The 19,086-nt window shown below is 38.0% G+C and overlaps 2 protein-coding genes across 2 annotated transcripts; both read right to left on the bottom strand.

Moving 5' to 3' along the window:
* Positions 1 to 12,609: 12,609 nt before the first annotated feature.
* On the bottom strand, positions 12,610 to 14,271 carry LOC115630692. Its single transcript, XM_030527343.1, has 3 exons — positions 13,106 to 14,271; positions 12,843 to 13,052; positions 12,610 to 12,781 (listed from the first exon to the last, which is right to left on the bottom strand). Exons 1-3 carry the CDS (start codon positions 14,216 to 14,218, stop codon positions 12,614 to 12,616), a joined length of 1,491 nt encoding a protein of 496 aa, XP_030383203.1. The 5' UTR covers positions 14,219 to 14,271; the 3' UTR covers positions 12,610 to 12,613.
* Positions 14,272 to 17,526: 3,255 nt separating this feature from the next.
* LOC115630697 (C-type lectin 37Db-like) lies at positions 17,527 to 18,435 on the bottom strand. Its single transcript, XM_030527350.1, has 2 exons — positions 18,301 to 18,435; positions 17,527 to 18,071 (listed from the first exon to the last, which is right to left on the bottom strand). The coding sequence occupies exons 1-2, from the start codon at positions 18,427 to 18,429 to the stop codon at positions 17,637 to 17,639; spliced, it is 564 nt and encodes a 187-aa protein (XP_030383210.1). The 5' UTR covers positions 18,430 to 18,435; the 3' UTR covers positions 17,527 to 17,636.
* Positions 18,436 to 19,086: the final 651 nt, after the last annotated feature.

Here is a 19,086-nt window from a genome sequence, read left to right as displayed (position 1 = left end):
ATGTGGGACCTGGGATACTTATAATAGAAATAAAGGACCCAAGGCTCCAATTTAATATGTTTTAATAGTTTTAATGAATATAATTATGAGTTTGTAGTACAAGAAAATATTTAATTGAATTATTTAGTTGAATAACAGCGTCGATTCGTCTTTTATATGCAACCGTCTTGTTTCACATCTTCTTTTCGACTCCTCGTCTCATCGCTCGACTTCATCTATTCATTAAGCATGTGGGGAATTTGGTGGGCTGTTGGTACTACGTTGCCAGACCCATTCCCCCATATGTATATATTGGAAATAAAACAAACTTGCACAGCGTCCATATATAAGACATCTTTGTGCAATATTTGGTGTCTCTAGCCCTTATAGTCTCTGAGACCCAGGTGTTCACACGGACAGACAGACAGACCTACAGACAGGGCCAGATCGACTCGTATTGTCATGCTGATCAAGAATATATACATATACTTTGTGGGGTCTGCCACGCCTCCTTCTGCCTATTACATTTTTCAGCTCGCGCAAACCTAATACTTGTACTGGAGAGAATTTGTTTCGCTAATAACTTTTCTTTTAATTTACCCAATTGGATAAAATTAAATAAACTGTACATAGATTGCGTGTGCAATCTGGGCGGTATTGACGAAATTCTGTAGCGGGGGAAGGGGGGGAAATTTCAAAAATATAAAATAAACTCATCATTTCCCGGACCTAGGCTTTTATAGTTTCTGAGATCCTTGCATCCACTTTTCAGAAGCTCTCTTAACCAAACACATAATTTATACATAATAGTCTACTTTTGTTTCAAATTTCATCTAAATCGGTTAATTGCATTGCACTTCTGCTTTGCACAAATACCAAGAAGGGTAAAATTGAACATGTTTTGTATTTTTTATAGTATATAGCCATGTCCGTCTGTCTGTCCGCCTGTTCGTCTGTTTGTCTGTATGAACGCAAGGATCTCAGGAAGTATAAGAGCAAGAATAACCAAACTTGGTATCCATATTCTCCTGAGCCCGAGAAAGGACGAGTTTGTTCAATTTTTCTGATGCAATTCCCCCCACTCCCCCCCTATTAACGATTTTCTATAACTCCCGTAATTCTTGGAATTTTGAACTAAAATTTGGTTATATATCTGTATACCAAGTTTCATTATGAATGTTTAGAGAAAAAGTTATAGCCATATAACCAGGCCCAACCTTTGTCCGCAGCTGTATAATTTGACATAATTATGTAATGCACACATACATACATATGTAAAAGTACACAAACACTCATAGATACGATTCTGATGTAAATGTATGGATGTCTGTATGGAATATTTTATATTTAATTTAATCAATTAATTAAATTAATAAAAAAAAATTTAATACATTTTTTTTTGTGATGTGGTACAGGGTATTTTAGAGTTGAGCCTGCTTGACTTTATCATTCCTTTCTTGTTTTTTTTTTTTATAAAATTAACAATTATGACTCAAGATCTCAGTGCGAGAGAATTTCGTTTATGGTATTATTAATAATTGAATAGTTCTATAAAGTATAGGACTGTGAACAATCTTTATTATACTTGTTTCTCATATTGCTTCCCAAAAAGTTGTCTCATGCCGAAGCATCGAAACTGCTGAATTAGATGAGTATTTACAAATTCCCTTTAAAATATAACGGCAAAGACGAATCAAAAGATACCTTTTTGTAGTTTTATTCACGTCCTTTAGATAGGAAAAATATTTTTATGAAATAACTTAATAAAAGAGCTGCTTTAATATAGGTTTTAAGCCATAAACATTTCATTAAATATCCTTGCGGACTCTTTAACGCAAACAAAGCCCTTTCATATTGCATGACCAAATGGGGACGCTTTACCGTTTTATTATCAATAACTACAGCCTAACGTGAGCTGCCAACACACACACGTTTGAACAAGTAAACACACAATGGGCTTGTGTGCAAAAAATATCGATACACTCATGCATACATATGTACAAGTATGTATATATATATGTACATATGGGTATGTGTATAAAAAGTGTATGCTGTGTAGTCCTTTTCATTACGATAATGAAATATTTCAAGAGCAGTTTATGTGGATTACTTAATAAATAAGAAGCGTGCAAAATGGGGGAACCACACAGCAGGCAGTCCCTTAACATGCAGCCATTAACATGGTAGGAAGCATCACACACACACACACAAACACATGGTCGTGCGTGCAAATATAATCGCTGGCTGCCGGTAGCCGCAACTCTAACAACACACGCCAAGAAAGGCATAATTATAGCATTATCAGGCACATACAGAAATACACACTCGAACCTAACGATAATCAATTGAGAAATGTTTATAATGAAGTGGCGCGAATGTTGCTACTGTTGTTGTTGCCGTTGTTGCTGGCATGTTGCCTACCATCAGGCGCTAAGCACTTCATTTTGCCATGTGCCAAGCCAGTTAACGACTTGTTCCCCGCCCGGGCGGCCTGGAGTGGCGACCAAAAGCGCCAAGCCAGCACAAAATGGAGTATCCTATCGTGTAGTACACCCCCCGCCTCTATAGCCACCAGCATTTAAGTATACGTTGGCCAGAGATAAACATGGCCGACACGCATAGCCGCCATTGCCTTTGTGTTCATAGACAGCGCGCGCTCAACAACGTCCATCATAATTCACTGAAGGCTAGGCTGCCACAAGCGTTTGTTCTAAGCAGGTGTGCATGCGTGTGTGTTTATGTGTGCGTCTGTCTGTGAGTGTGTGTGCGTGTGTGTGTGTGTGTGGCTACAAGGTAATGAAATTAGCATAACCAAGACAAAGTTGCCATGGCGTCGTCATTCGCGAGGGCCATTGCCCAATAATTGACTTTAAAGTCTACTTTAAAGCACGCTAGTCTGCTCGCTCGCTGACATCTCGATTCATTTGCACTTCACACAATTCGCTGCATTCTAAATGCAAATTGCAAAGACACTTGCCCCCCGAGCCAAATGACAAATGGAGTGACCAACAAATAGGAATGGAGACAGTTACTGTAAAACGTCATCGGCTCGTAAGTAACTGTTATATCCGAAATGGCTCACTTTTACAAGACAAATAAAAATTAGTCATGAGTAAGCTAACCAAAATAATGCAATAATTATGTTTTAGATGAGAAGAGCGATTCGATTGAAAACTACTATAATCAATTCGTTCTTCAAAGGTAAAAACCTAAATTTGTAGGTATTATCATATGAGACTTCTTCAATGTTCTAAATCAGAAGAAATATGCCAAGATACCCCCCGAACTGTAGTCATTTAATATCAACCGTAAAAAGATTTCTTAACATAATTCTGCTTCCCTACTAAGCTATTTCTTGTTGTTATTTTTTGTTTTTTTGGCTGAAAGTTCGATTTGAAAGTAAAAGTAAAAGGAATGGAATGCAAATAGAATAATGGAATGGATGTTCAAATAGAATAATATACTAAGTATATGGGTATACATTTGGCTGCATTTAAATGTCTCTTACAACACTGATTTCTTGGCGTAATAATGCGATGAGTGTTCCACTATGAAATATTTGAAACTTAATGATGTTTTCTTCAGATATTTATTTAAATTTTAAAATGAATTGAATCGAATTGAGATCGATTTACTTTTCAGTTCAAACACTTTTATTTCAGCATTAAACAGCACTGTAAGCCATAATTTCAGCATTAAACAGCACTGTAAGCCATTGCAAATATCCTGCGAATGGTCACCCTATTCGTCAACATGCTTATGCTGCAATCTATTTAGCGGTAAGCTAGGCAGAGACGAGGCATCGCCGTACTCTGGTTAACTCACATTGGCATCTGTAAAGACACAATGGACATTGTAACGACAGGGCTCTGAGCCAATTCTAGGTGAAAACGGAGGGCATTGCACCGAACAGTTACAGCTGCAGCGGCCACCCATTTCCAAATAGGTTTTCCATTTAATTTATGCCAAGAGCAATGGAAATGGCAAATGCAGGGGGCGCGAGCAAGGAATGGCAATGGCAATGGCAGGCGTCGGCCTTTTGCTCCGTATTATAAATGAGGTGAAATAACGGCACACAAGTAGCTGAAAGTTCAAAGTGCAATAAACCGAGCAGGCAGTTTATTTAACTTATTGTTTGTGGCTGAACAATTGCCATAAAGAGCATAAAGACCGCAACTTAAATGGCAAGTACTTGTATGACTTTGAATTTAGTGTGCGTTCAAATGAGTTGAGTTGGGAGCAGAACTAGGAAACTGAACACTTAAATGATTACTTTAAATAGTGAGGAACATAAACATCAGCTTGAAACGATCTAGGATGAGTAGTACATTAAATTAAGTTAATAACTGTGGCCTGATTGTTATAGCCTGTACCCAAAGGGTGAAAGGCTATACTAGTTTTGTGCGAATGTATGTAACACACAGAAGGAGGCGTGGCAGACCCCACAAAGTATATATATTCTTGATCAGGATGAGAAGACGAGTCGATATAGCCATGTCCGTCTGTCTGTCTGTCTGTCTGTCCGTCTGTCTGTATGAGCGCAAGGATCTCAGTAAGTACAAGAGCTAAAATTGGTATCAAGGTTCCTATAAGCCCTAGGCAGAACGAGTTTGTTTATTTTTTCTGATACACCCCCCCCACTCCCCCGCAAATCGTATTTTTTCTTATAACCTCCGTAATTCTCGGAATTTTAAAATCAATTTTGGTAGGTACATCCAGTTAGTACTAATGTGTCCGTGTGCCAAATCATCATGATAGGTCAATTCTGAAGAAAGTTATAGCCATAAGTAAAATCGCTGCTCATGCGCTGCCTGCAGCTCTGTCGGCAGCGCTGCCCGCAGCTGTTGTTGTTGTTGCTGCTTTTGTTCAACTTTGTGCTGCATACATACACGCATATGAACACGCATAGGTACGTGATGTAAATGTATGCTGTTTAAACTGAACATAAACATGTATTCTAATTTAATTAAGGTAATTAATTAATTCATTCATTTTTTTTAATAATTTAATTTTTTTTTAGTTTTTCCTTTTTGTGGAGAGTACAAGCTATTTTACTGTCGGGCTTGCTCGACTGTAGCGTTCTATCTTGTTATAATTAAAATTGGCTTTTGGGACTAGAAGTATGTACATTAGGAGCGATATCTCAATAAATACGTAGGAGTAGAAATAACAAGTAAAAAAGCTAAAGTCGGGTGTCCCGACTTTGAAATACTCTGTACATATGTTTACAATAATTATAAAAAAAAACAAGTAAAAAAGCTAAAGTCGGGTGTCCCGACTTTGAAATACTCTGTACAATAATTATAGAAAATAAAAAAATTAAGAAAATAAAAAAAAATTTGATCGATTTTACCTCTCTCGGTATTCGAACTCACATAAAGGGTGTATAATTGCGCATTTACATAGCAATTGCGTCTGTGTGAGTGTATGTATGCCTATGCGCATCTATTCGTGTCTGTGTAAACATTTTCGCAGTCAACCAAACAGCAACATCAACAACAGCCGCGGGCAGCGCTGCATCAGCAAATATATTTATGGCTATAACTTCTTGTTAAATCGGTCTATCATAATGAAATTTGGCATACGGACACATAATAACCAACTGGGGGTATTTCCAAAATTTTTTGTTCGAAATTCCAAGAATTACGGGAATTACGATTTGTGCGTATTCACATAAGGCATCTGGGACTAAAATTTGGTGTTCCTAGGTCTTATAGTCTCCGAGATATAGGCGATTATACGAATGGAAAATCGGGAAAACCCCCATAGGGGGGAAGTGGGGGGAAAATCAAAAAAATAAAACAAACTCGTATAGAATACACACATAACGCATCTTTGTGCAAAATTTGGTGTCTCTATCTCTTATAGTCTCTGAGATCCAGGTGTTCATACGGACGGACAGACGGACAGACAGACAGACAGACAGGGCTAGATCGACTCGTCTCGTCATGCTGATCAAGAATATATATACTTTGTGGGGTCTGCCACGCCTCCTTCTGCCTGTTACATTTTTCAGCTCCCGCAAACCTAATATACTCTTGTACATTTCATGTACAGAGTATAAAAGTAGTATTAATAACGCTTAAAGTAATAGTAGCTGTATCAAAAGAACACTGCTTTGCTTCTATTAATAAACAATACTTATAATTAGAATGCACCATTAATAACTAATGAAAAAAAGATCAACGTTTTTAGGGAATTAATGCTGCAGTATCTGAACAAATCGTATAAAGCTAAAACACGATTATTCAGGTCAGGTTACAAATCTTAAATCTACTTTTCGAGATCTTAACACCCTGCGGTCTATGTTTCATTTTTAAAGATGTTCACCAATAAATTTTCAAGAAACCTCAATTGGTTATTAATGTTTAGCAATTCGAAAAATCGGAAAGGGTATTTTATACAAACTAAAAGTTTTACTTCGTTTCAACTTTACCAAAACAAAATACATGCATCGGCTATTCAAGCGCTGATTTGTGCGATTCCTCTAGTCCTTTGATCTTAAAATTTGGAGTGGTTTCCATTTAATATTTGAATGACAAGTCAGCTTCTTCCAGACCATGGGAATGGTCTTTTCAACCCTGCTGTAAGAATCTTTTTATATTGCGGCGAATTGAATGGCGCTAAAGGCTCACCATCCTTCGCTACAAAATTATTAAAAAAAATAAATACCTTTTTGCCAAAAATTAATGGATTAGCTCTAGCTAATTTTAAGTAGATTTATAGTTCCACTGCTCATATTTAAATAATTTTATTACATTGCAAAAATGTGGCTTCTGATATGGGTACTTCATATTTGTGTGTGGAAGTTGGAGTCGGTTTTAATGCCAATTTACATAATAGTATCTACATGTGTAAGCTATTGTACTTTGCTGTTTTTTTAAGGAATTATGTAACAACCTAGTGTATAAAGCTTGTCTTTTGATTTTGAATACCTAAAGCCAGCAATACCCGTCAGCTAGAATAACTGCGCAAACACATAAAATATATTATAAATAAGACTTGCTTTTGTGCGCCCACAAATTTGGGACAATTGTATTTATCTGTTGCAATCAAAGCTCGCCAAGTGTTGACTGCTCGGAACGCGGTGCCTTTTATATTTCGAGCAAACTCGTTTGGCTTTATCTCACCCACTTGCCTTTGACCGTTGCAGCGTTTGAAGTTAACATTCCAACGCAGGAGCGGCTTCAAAATCAACACTCGCCTTCTCGGCACTCGTTTGTTCTCCTCTCGAATGCCACGTGCCTTTGACAAAGCCGTGCATCAGAAGTCGGACAAAGCGCCCGAAAGTGTCACTTAAGGCATTTCGTTTGTTCTTTTTCCCGCTAGCCCCACCCCAACAAATCATAGATAAAACTACACAGCACTTGCAATGGCTGCGAACTTTTCTACTACTTGTCTTCCCTTTTCTTTCTTTTTTTGGTTTTTTTTTTTGTAAAGCCTTTGTACCATTTTCAATTTTTGTGTACATAAATTTCGTAATGGACTTCGCATGTTCCAGCACTGTGGTGGAAGGCAGAAGGGAAGAAAAAATGCAAAAGAAATGAAAGAATTTCTGCCACGAGTAGCGCAAAAAGAAAATGGCGTGCGGAAACAAGTGGCCATGACTGCAGTAGCCATCACACACACACACACATACTGTATGTGGCAGTGGCACACCAAAAGTGTTGCAAAAAGCAACTGCATAAATAACAAACAAAAGCGGCATCGCCGCTTGGACAAACGCCAATCGAAAGTCGCGTGTGTCCTTGTCAGGACAGCAGCCAACAAAAAACAACAACAAAAATCGTTGGTGCGCAAATTTACGGCGCAAAACTCGAACGCGGATTTCAACACATAAATATTAGTGCCGCGGCATTTTAAAGCAAGAAATTTATGCCAAGCTTGTCGCTTTGTGCCAAAACTTTTTCTATTCTTTATGTTTTTTTTTTATTTGAGGAACTTAAAGTATTTCGACACACACACTATTTGCCCGCTATTTTATGGCCTCTCGTGCCCGACTCTTGCCCTTTGCCTATAGCAATTTGATTGTGCGGCGATTTCCGCAGGCAATGGAGCGCAAAATTACAGAGCTTCACACATGGGACAGTCTATGTACGCGAGTGTGTGTCTGCTTGTGTGTTACATGTAAATGTTAATAACAATAAAAGAGGAGAGCAACATTTACTGTCTTCGCTTGGCATTTCAAAGTTGATGTTTGATTTGGTGAAAGGCGCATCAAAGGGCGTTCGCGTTCTGCTTCACTGCAAGCAACTCGTAGAGCGATGGGCGTCACTTTAATGTACATAGTTCTCACACCTATCAGACATACTAAGTTTTCCGGCCCATAGTACTGTGCTTTAAGCGTAACAAATTGTCAATGAATTTTGGGTGAGGTCCGAACGGAAAATTCCCTACAATGTGTGTACTTTAAGAACAAACTTTGTTGCAACATTTAATTGCTCTACAAACAAGGAAATGAAGTTTTTATGCATCTATTAATCTTGTGTATATTCTTGAGCTATAAATTTGTTTGCTTGTCCCAATAAAACATCGACAAACTTGAAGAAAAATAATATAATTCAGAGTATATGGTATAACTTAAGGAATAGCTAAAAATATAAAATCAATGAGAATTACAGAAAACAAATCGCAAAGAAAATTTAAATAATTACAATTTTTCGAAAGCATGTTTTTGATCTAGCTATTATAATAATGCTGTGATCAAGCGCGAAAATATACCCTAAATTGTATTCTTTTTGTTCATCGAACAAACCAATGTCCTTGAATGCTGACCTTACAGCGTGGAGAAGATAATATCGAGTGAACTTCCCCTTCTCATTACTGCTAGTGGTACATTTTAAAATACATATTCAATTTTTCTTTTAATTCAAACAAACAAACAACCAGCTTGTAAAAGCCACATAGCGAATCTTTTTTGCTATTCAGTGATATGATATGAAAACAAACTTTCACAGATCCTGTAAAAGTTTACCGAACTATATGCGCTTGTGAAATATGCCTAACATATTTAAAGATTTTGCCCAAGCTACAATGATGAATTAAGATAAGTTGTTAATTAATTACTTTCTGTCTTTTATATGTCAGTCGCTGTTACAGTTATCTAGCTGACTAAACAATTACTCCTAGGTAGCTAAGTAATACCATAAGCTAGAAGCTAAGTAATACATAAAGCATTTGAACAGCTAATGGCTAACCAAATTACTAACTTGTTGGTAGGAAACTCATTATTAACTTTGCACAAAACTAAAAAGAATCTTCAACTCCTCTGACTCGGCAATAAGTCTAGTGCAATCGTACCTATCCGGTCGCCATGAAGCAGTTGTCACCTCGTGTAGTTTTTCGTCTTTTATGTCAATAAAACGTGGTGTCCCACAGGGATTGGTGTTAGGGCCTCCGTGTCAAATTGCGAGATTCACATGTACGCAGATGATGTCCAGTTATATGTTAGTCGTCCGTTAAATAGAATAATAGAATGTGTTAGTATCTATATAAAATGAAAATTAACTTACTCAATCTAGAGAAATTGAAACTCAGCAATGAGCATATCGATTACGTAAAGAAGGCAAATAATTTAGGGATAACCATCAATGAGACTCTATCCTGGCATAATCACGTTAATAATGCAGTGGGTAGAACTTATAGTGCACTAAGGCATCTCTCTTTGACGCAGAATTTCCTCCCAGGCAAACTCAAGCTTCTTATTGCAAAGTCATACCTGATACCCTCATTATTTTATGGGGTTGAGTTATTTGGAAACTGCGATGCCGCAAGCCAGAATAAATTAAAAGTCGCCTTCAACAGCATTGCGCGATATGTCTATAACATTAAAAGAAGAGAATCTATAACGACATACGCTAACAAAATTTGAAGCCTGACTCTTCACTCGTGGATAAAACTTAGGACTCTAATTTTCTTCCATACTTGTAGAACCATTAATCATAAAGAACCGAACTATCTGTATAACAAAATCTCATTTAATTCATCAAGAAGAACCATTAATATAGTTTGCGAAACATATAGATTATCCAGTTCAGAAAAGCACTTTTTCATCTTTGCTGTTCGTCTGTGGAACGAGCTATCACATAACTTAAAAATAATCAGCAATGAAACGCATTTTAGAACTGGAATTGAAGCGCACTTCCAAGAGTATAACTAATTGAAAAAATCAAAAAGCACTAACCCTATACTATACATTTACATTCATTAGGCAACTCTTTTGTACTAATTTAATGATAACGATAAGAGCAAAAGAAAAATCACCTTAAATATATGTATTAATAATAATAAAAAAACAGGAAAAAAACAGAAAGAAAAACAAGCCTTAAATTTATGTATTAATAATATTAATCTTATAAAAATAGTAGGTTATAAACATCACTATTCATTTTATCTAAGAAAATTGCATACTTTGTGACTAGTACATTAATTTATAAGAAATCTTCTTGTCGTACTAGGAATTAATAAACAAACAAATACAATTACAAGTGATAAGAAAAGAGATGCTAAAAATGTATTTTCTAGTTGGTAATATTAATAATAATTTTTAACAATAAGATGATCACAAAGTCAGGACTAAATGTTTTTCAGTGCGCAGGCTTATCGCCAAAGACTACCAAGAAGAGAATGTCAGCAGAGTTGGTGAAGAGAATCACGAAAAAAAATTTCAAAGCATACTTTTCGCCTTCTAAGCTTACCTGCTCACCATATGGTAAGATTTTGTTACCATATGGTAGGAATGTGATGGACTGTTTAATTTGAAATGAGGTAAAGGTACGGGAGCCCGTAAATCAACACAAATGAGAAGTGTTACACAAAAATAGTCAATTTAAGAGGAAAAATAATGTTATTATTATTATTAATAGGAATCATAAATACTATAACCCGTATTCGAGGGGTAACAGCGAGAGACTTATAATCGATTTTAAAGTCTTGTCTAAAAAGGAACATCTGAAATATTCGTATCCCATTGGGGCCTGACATAGCTCAAGTGGCTAGCAGGAATCCCATTGCGACATCGTTTCTGAGTGTAGATACCGGTTCAAATTACACCACAAGAAAAAAAGCTTAAATTGCAATACTGAAATTTCACAGTTAAAATAAATGCTAATATCCGTCGTATAAAAAGACGACGCAATTGGTGATGGCGCTTTCCTTGTAACAAACGTGGATGGCCAAATAATTATGCATACCGATAGGTGCCAAGAAACTTAAACTTAAAAAAATGAAGGCAAAAGATTTGGTTAGGTTAACAATTTTTAAAAATTTCCTTATGCTCGGAAGAAGGCCGAAATAGTCTAATTTTATTATATTACATATTAGCTTCTGAATAATAATTTTCTCTCTAAGAACTCTATAAAAAATGAACGAACGCAAGGCATTGTTGGTCATTTTGAAAAGGTAGACTTAGTTTCAAGAATTGCCATTTATGTGCAATCAACTTGGTATTGGTTACACACTGGGTAGCAGAACGCACCCATGCTGATTTACAAAAGTACAATTTATAAAGGACATAACGACGACCCGAGCATATGTGCAGAGGTCCCTGAAAGGCACACAGCTCTGCCTGCTCTTGTGTATTTGTAATTGTATGCCAACATACATATGTGCCTGGCCATCATAGACATTCACGTCGTCATCATTACGATTACTGTCATCGCCATGTCATTTATGTCTTTATGGCCTTTTGCAAATGATAAGAAAACTTTTTCTACCCATATCCATGTCCAAACATATGGAATATTGCCAGCAAAACATTTAATGGTCTGCAAAATGGCCAGCACGAGCAAAGCAGGAGGCGACAGGCGATGTCAAGGATGACGACGACGACGCTGTCGAGACGACACAACGGGCACATTAAAAGTTGCTTAACCTTCATTAGGCAACATAGCAGGCAGTCGCCGAGTACAACTTTATGCTTATCCCAGTCAAATGAAATTTAATATGTGTCAAGCATGGGTTGCGTATGGGTGGGCGGTCCTTGGCCAGAGTCTCATACGACTTGGGTAGCCTACAATGAACGTGCTGTCACACGAGCTTAATATGCCATTTGTGCAGGGCCTTGGCCATGCTGGCTGCACTCTCCACTAATGATATGCTCGAAAAAAGAAAAAATTACAAATCACCACAAAAGCTACCGAAGCGGTTGGCGGGCAAACAGAAGCGACGACGCGCAACTTTAATCAGCAGCAGGAGAGTCAGGAGCAGCAGCCAAGAGCTAGTAGTAGACGAAGCTCCAAACTCAATTTGCTGCTTGTTTCACGCGACGGCAGTTGTCTGGCTCTCTGGTTGCCTTCCTGCCGTCCTGCCTAGCTTGCTGGCTGACAATGGCTTGGCGTTAATGCGGCGACATGGCATTATCCTTTTTGCCTCTTGTATTTGCGTTCGTGTCGTTCCCGACTGCGTGTATTTTGATAATCGAATTTGCGCAAACAAGCAAGAGGCGTAAATTCTCCAACACTATCCCGGCGCAGACAGGAACTCGAGTTTATGCCCATTAAGCGAGCCAACTCCAAGTATAATAACCGAGTTTCTCGCTGCGCTTTCTGCACTTGTTCAATTAAGTTAAACAAGCCAAACAAAAACCAACAAAAAAAAAACAAAAAACAAAATAAAACACTACACTGTTCATTGTTCAGTGTTTCAGATTTTCCTGAATGCTTTCATTGTCACTCCTTCTAGCAGTTGGTTGCGTCCTGGCCCGCTTGCCCCCCGGCCTATTCCTCTGTTTGGCCAACTTTCGCTTCAGCTTCGCTGCCGCCAGGGCTGCTGCCAGTGCCTCACGTCTATTCTGCTCTGCTTTCTACAATTCACACCAACATTTGATCGGATCTTATGAGGTACTAAAGCAGCAGCTATCTTACCAAGCGATTGATATCCTCCTGCCGTTCCTGCTCTATTAGCTCCTTCACCTCCTGCACACGGCCTCGCATAAATTCTACCCGCTGTTTCGCACTCTTATAGTCATCGCGAACTTTGTTCAGGCGCGAGTTGGTCCTAATAATGTCATTGGTGCACTGCTCCATGTCTTGCGCATAACGCCTGGAAATATCGTCGTATTTCTCTCTGTAGTCCTGAACAGAGAGGCTGGTAGGAAAATCGAAACGTATCGCAAAGTTATACTCACATCGATGATTTGCGAGTACGCGATAAGCTTGGCGTGCCAACTAACTCTTATTCGTAGAATGCTTTGACTGAGCTGCGACAGCTCGTTGTTTAGCTGCTGTGTGCGTGCATTGTTTTTCATATCCTCCATGTCGACCAGGACTTTGTAGTAGTCGCGCAGGTAGCGCCACTCGATTGGACTGCGCACCGTCTCCTCCATGGTGCGTGCTTGCATGTCTTCGGATATGCGCGTCTTATACAAATCCCACAGATTCCACGTAACCTCAGTCATGCGGCTGGAGAGCAAACCATGCTGCAAATGCGCTCGGGTCACAGCCTCGACCAGGGCTTCGTCTATGGCCAGCATCTGTTTGCTTTCCAGCAGCACGGCTATCATCCTGCGATAATGGGTGCCCCTGTAGACCTCGGCATAGAAGAATTTGAAGACCCGCAACGTCTCCAGAATATCCACACGGAACTTGGCCCAGTCGAGCGACTCTGCTGTGTGGTTGCGTACCAACACATCAAGGTATACGAAATCAGGCAGCTCCCGGCGCACCAGGAAATCGTCCATTGACCAGTTGAAGAGCTTATGTGGAACATCCAATTCATTTAAATCTCCATACGAGCTGGCAAACCGATGCATGATGCGCAGACGATCGATGATGCGCGAGAACATAAAGAAGAGCGAGGAGCGCTGTATAGACTCCAACAGCTCCTTATAGTGATCCGATTGACCGGTCATTACACTCAGCTTATAGCGATCGAGTGTCAGATCAGTTGTGCTGATGCTCTTCAGTGCTCTGCTGTGCGTTCGTCGCTGGTTCATATTCCTCACGAAACTGGAGACCGACATGTTGGGGTGTAGGGAGCCCTTCGAATCCATCGAATGTAAGCTAATCGATTTCGTGGAATAACTCATCGATGGACGCCTCGACTCTACCTCTTCGGGCAGTTCCAGTTCGGAGAAGAGTTTTCGCAGAAACTCATCACGACACATACTCGGATCGTAAGTGGGTTCGATGGGCATGATCCGGTCGTAAAGCTGCCTCATTTGTTCGCTTCGTGTTGGTCGTAGCGTAGGAACAATGCTTTCGTTATCCCCATCGTAGACAATATTATCACCGAAGTCCATGGCCCAAGGCAAACAAAGTAAAACAACAACAAAAAACAAAACAAAAAGAATCAACAAAAATAAAACAAAAACTGTATAAGTTAAATGAAAATATATTTGTTATAAGTCATTGCCAACTCATTTTAAACTTGCTTTATTGTTTTTCTATTTATTTTAAGTTTGCGATAAATGTAAATTTTCACTCTTGACAGAAGACTATCAAAAGTCATAGACCTGTAAGAGGTAAGTAGACACCTACCTTCTTAATTTCTTTCTGATCTTAAAATGTGTTATACCCATTGATTAATATTACAAGTATTATTGATCCAGAACTATTAAAGTTATATAGACTAACACCTATATACTTGTATGTACATATATAAGAAAAGGCATTATCAACTAGTTCAAATTGATTCATTTCAAACGCGCTAACTTCAGATAACATCCGTTTTTTCTCTATCTGCCAATATAAGTTCTTCTAAACTAAGCTTCTGACTTTTTGGTTTATGAAATAAATATACAACTTGTATATCAATCATATGAAAAAGAAATTGTGAAATTATTTATTGGATTTCCTTCTACAGCATTCTTAATCTCTGGTGGGGCTATAGCCGAGGAAGAATGCACTAATTCACCTATTTTTTATTTAATTTTTAAAAGATATTTTTCATGAATTTTATTTTTGTTTTGTTATACTTTCTGTTAGTTCTGGCGGCAACAAAAATTCTCGAACGGAACGGATTCATTGTGAAATATTTTATTGTCATTGTTTAACTTTTTACCTAATACATACACTTATACGAGCAGTATTTATTTATTTTTATTTATTTATTTATTGTATATGCACTAAATATTTTAAAAATATTTGTTTGCACACATGAACAAATGAATAAAATGAACAACAAACAACAAAAACAAAACTTTCATAACCATCGGTTTTACCAACGTTTGTAAAATGTGCGTCAATAAATGTTTTATATACGCGTATGTAGTACATACTATATTATGAAATATAAAATCAATTTTTAATGATAATTGCTTTACCGCAAAGATGATATTGCAGTATTTTAATTTATATTTGCATAATGAGATTTGATGATGCGTGTAGAGGTAAATGGCATCAGTTCCTGGCTCATTTTGATGTATGTACAAGTATATGCAAAATGTGTGTACTGCTGGTTTTGTACCTTTAAGTGACTTGCAATAGACGCTGCTGTCAATGCCACAAAATTTACTGTCATTTAGCATTTTGCGAAAGCCCCTGGCGACGGCTTCGATACCCGGCCCTACCCTTCCTAGTACCCCTGCTTCTATACTGTAGTATATGTGGGTGTGTGTGTGTACGTGTAGTGGCAAATCAATGCGTATAAAATTTGCATATACAAGAATAAACACATTCAGAGCGAAGCCGCTCGCAAATTCGCACAATTTACGCCGCCGGCTGCGAACAGGCGCGTTTCATAAATTTCGCATCGCACGCATATTTACACGCCTCGAGCTTAAGATGAAATTAAGTTTGCAATTGAAATTGCTGGCAGAGAATGGAAAGAGGACGAACAGAAGCTCCTTCTCAAGACAATGCCTCTTTAAATTGCTCACGTGTGTGTATATGTGACACAATTTAGGCGGCATTTGGGAGACTGGCGACGGAAGCGGAAACGCACAATGTGAAAGAATGGAGGAGCAGCAACATGGCGGATAACAGCTGCACGTACGCAGTGCACAGACTGACGGGGAGTGGTGGAGTGGGGAAGCCGCGGGGCAAACATTTTCGGTGGGCCAGATGGTGGGTGTAGGCTGAGGCCAAGGCTGAGACTGAGGCATGTGCCAGGTAGACGAGACCTAAGCCTTAAATGCGTCATGTGTGAGAGTATATATATATGTGTGTGTGTGTGCATGTGTGCTTGGCGTGTACGTGTGTTATTTAATGCTTATCTTTATCCTTTTCCCATTAGTGTTATTGATGTTGGCAGCTAGCTCGCACATATACTACATACATATATGCATAACTACAAACGTGTGAGCGAAAGTGCTGTGCTAAAAATCACAAAAAATTACTTAATTTTAACTTCAACTAAACTGTGATTTATTTCCTTTTCTTTAATGGATACTCTTCTAATAATACTAATAATATTGATGTGTCTTATAATTATAATCGTTAATAGTTTCAAAAGGATGATATGCATCTTAAAGATGAAGCAAACAAATAACAACAATAATAATAATAAATAATTTCATGTAAAAAAACGTATTGAGTTCGTATCTTCAATTTAATTTATTTAAAGTATGCTATTTTTTTTTGTGAAAATGTCAAAAACTTGTTCAAAATAAATGTAATTGGTATGTATAACTATATGTTAGGCTAGTTAAGAATCAGTTAAGGGTTTGATAAATGTTCTATAAAATACTTTGTTTTAGCTAAAATGTGTACATAAATTGATTTAGTTTTGCTTTGCATAATTGCTGCATTTAAAGGAAATATTTATTTCAATTTCAAATCGCCGAGACTAAGGTCTCGCAATCACACTCTACACTGTGACTGAAAAGGATTCACAGGATTCGCCCGCACTAGTGTGTGCTGCACCTGCGCGATGCTCCCGCCTCGATAAACCTGCCTTGCAGCTAAACGTTGACAATTGATGCTGCTGGAGCTTGACGGCACGGCAGAAAGAAAATCACGCACTAAACATTATTTTAATGCTCCAGGCATAACACGCGCTCCCATGTGTGCGTGTGTGAATGTGTGTTTATGTGTGTGTTTGGCGTTCCCCGGAAATGTTTAAAGCTCAGCCTCATTGCTATATTTCCGTGAGCCTCTGGGGCGCAGCTGACATTTAGAGCTGCCGCCCGCCTAAATAAACTTAACTGATGTGTAGGTGTTACGGAAGGTCTTCAAGTGTAAGTACTTGGGGATCGAATCGGACGTATAGTATATGTATGTATAGCTCATTTCACGTGCCGCTATTTAAAGAGACAATTTGGTTTGCTTTGAACGAAATGAATGAATGGTTGTGCATAAATCGCTTGATGTAACTGGTATTGTGTCAAAATATAATATTGTTAGAAATGGAAAGCAGAGTAAATGGAAATGTTCTGTAAATCTGAAACAGTCAGCACTCTTGCTCCTCTTCCGTTATTAACAACATACAAGAAAGAATAAAATACATAGTTGAATATTAATGCATAATGTTACCAACAAACCATAAATTACCTGCCGAAACATATGTTTGCAAAATCAGAATTCTCAAAAATATAAATGTATTTAGTATTAAAATGTCAAGCGTAAGCTATTAAATGGACAACAGAACATATTTAAAATTTCTACGCAGTTTTTAAACAAGACAAACATTTATAATTTCTTAACTTATTAACAAATCAGCAGAACAATACAGGATTTCAAAAGTGTTCCAATTTTTACAAATAGTGCTTAGTGCTAAGCTCAAAATATTGATTCTGTATTAACTTCCGGAGTTTCTGTGGCATATTCTGAATCCATGGCAGCTTCTTGCTTTGTACTGGTCTTGCAAGCGAATGCTAGAGGAATATGGCAGTTATAGTCATGGTAGACCATTTTTCCAGTCAGACTGCATGTGGCCACACACTGCTGATTATCGTGATCCGGTTGTTGTGGGCCCCACATCGGGAAAGGTATGGGCTCTCCAGTATGTTGCACCACAAAGTCCCGACTGTTTTCTCTGGCCTTAATAGACGTCCATAGTGAGTTGTCCCACCATTTCTCGGTGGTGTTGGTGCTATGGATAGACCCTATCTTCGCCAGATGTGCTTGAACCAGATCGGCTTCAGTTTGGCTTTCGAAAACCAAGAGGTACGAATTGAGAAGGCGGCACAGGCTATCAGCTTCAGACCAATTACCCTGAAAGCATACATATACATATATGAAAACATATGTATTGGTGTGATAAGAACTGTTTCCCTGAAGTTAAAAATTTGGGGGTAAAGTTGGTTTTGCTATTCGCACTGGAAGCTTAGAGTTCCTGGCATAGGTACTGGTGGCATGGTACTTTGTGCACTTAGTTTTTTTTGCTGAGACGGTATAGCCAACATTCTATTAACATATCTATAATATCACACTTTGGATTTACCTTTATCGAAGGCATAAGATAACATTTCTCGCCCACACGCGTGAAGCCGTTGGGGCAAATTCCTATACTACTGCAAACCACAAAACTGAGCACGCTCAGAATTGTCAAAGATTTTAATAAAGTCGTCATTACGCTTCAACACTGGAAATCAAACTGATTTGCTGTTTTTATATAGAACACCTATATGCTGTGTTTTAAAATACTAGCTCAGGCGTGGAGTCGAATAATACATACGCTTCTTAATTATAATCCACATATTCGTACATATACATTTATTTATAATTTAATAAATTTGAAATACACCAAGAACTCAACGATTTATAATAAATTCACTTTATAAATAAAATTGGAAATGTCTTAATAGATTGCTTTTCCTCTTTTCCAGAAGAGTATAAAATTATGTTAAGGCTGAATACAAGCTGAGATGCTGTGAGATACGTGCATGAAGGTCGTCAAATGTAGTATAGTAAACTCATAATTGTATATACATAGATTAATAAATACGTTTCTTAGAATTTAATTATTGGCGCTACGTATACAAAATATATACTTTAGTTGATGATAACCCCAGCACATTATCTGTTTTGATTTGACGAATTGAAGAGAGCAGAGAGAACGCTACAGTCGAGCAAGCCCGACAGTGTAATACCCTGTACCCAGGTAAACTTCCGTCACTGAGTTATATGCGCCCATAGAAGCAGCAAAAAGAGGAAGAAGAAGAGCGAACTTGTTGCTGCAGTTTGGTGGGGTTGAACTGGCGAGAATTTTTTTGCTAATAACTTTTCT

The sequence above is a fragment of the Scaptodrosophila lebanonensis genome, unplaced genomic scaffold (genome assembly GCF_003285725.1).
Source record: "Scaptodrosophila lebanonensis strain 11010-0011.00,11010-0021.00 unplaced genomic scaffold, SlebRS2 tig00001410-arrow-pilon, whole genome shotgun sequence".
In the NCBI taxonomy this organism is placed as follows: Eukaryota; Metazoa; Arthropoda; class Insecta; order Diptera; family Drosophilidae; genus Scaptodrosophila; species Scaptodrosophila lebanonensis.
Note: the sequence above shows the minus strand (reverse complement) of the source record. Positions and strands in the feature narration are given on the sequence as shown.

Excerpts from the sequence above, each read along its gene's own strand:
- LOC115630692 (XM_030527343.1), bottom strand. The coding sequence starts at position 14,218 with ATGGACTTCGGTGATAATATTGTCTACGATGGGGATAACGAAAGCATT. Across the intron at positions 13,053-13,105 it reads CGTACTCGCAAATCATCGAT|GACTACAGAGAGAAATACGA; the intron begins GTGAGTATAACT and ends CTCTCTGTTCAG. Across the intron at positions 12,782-12,842 it reads AGGAGGATATCAATCGCTTG|AAAGCAGAGCAGAATAGACG; the intron begins GTAAGATAGCTG and ends TGTGAATTGTAG.
- LOC115630697 (XM_030527350.1), bottom strand. The coding sequence starts at position 18,429 with ATGACGACTTTATTAAAATCTTTGACAATTCTGAGCGTGCTCAGTTTT. Across the intron at positions 18,072-18,300 it reads ATCTTATGCCTTCGATAAAG|GGTAATTGGTCTGAAGCTGA; the intron begins GTAAATCCAAAG and ends GTATGCTTTCAG.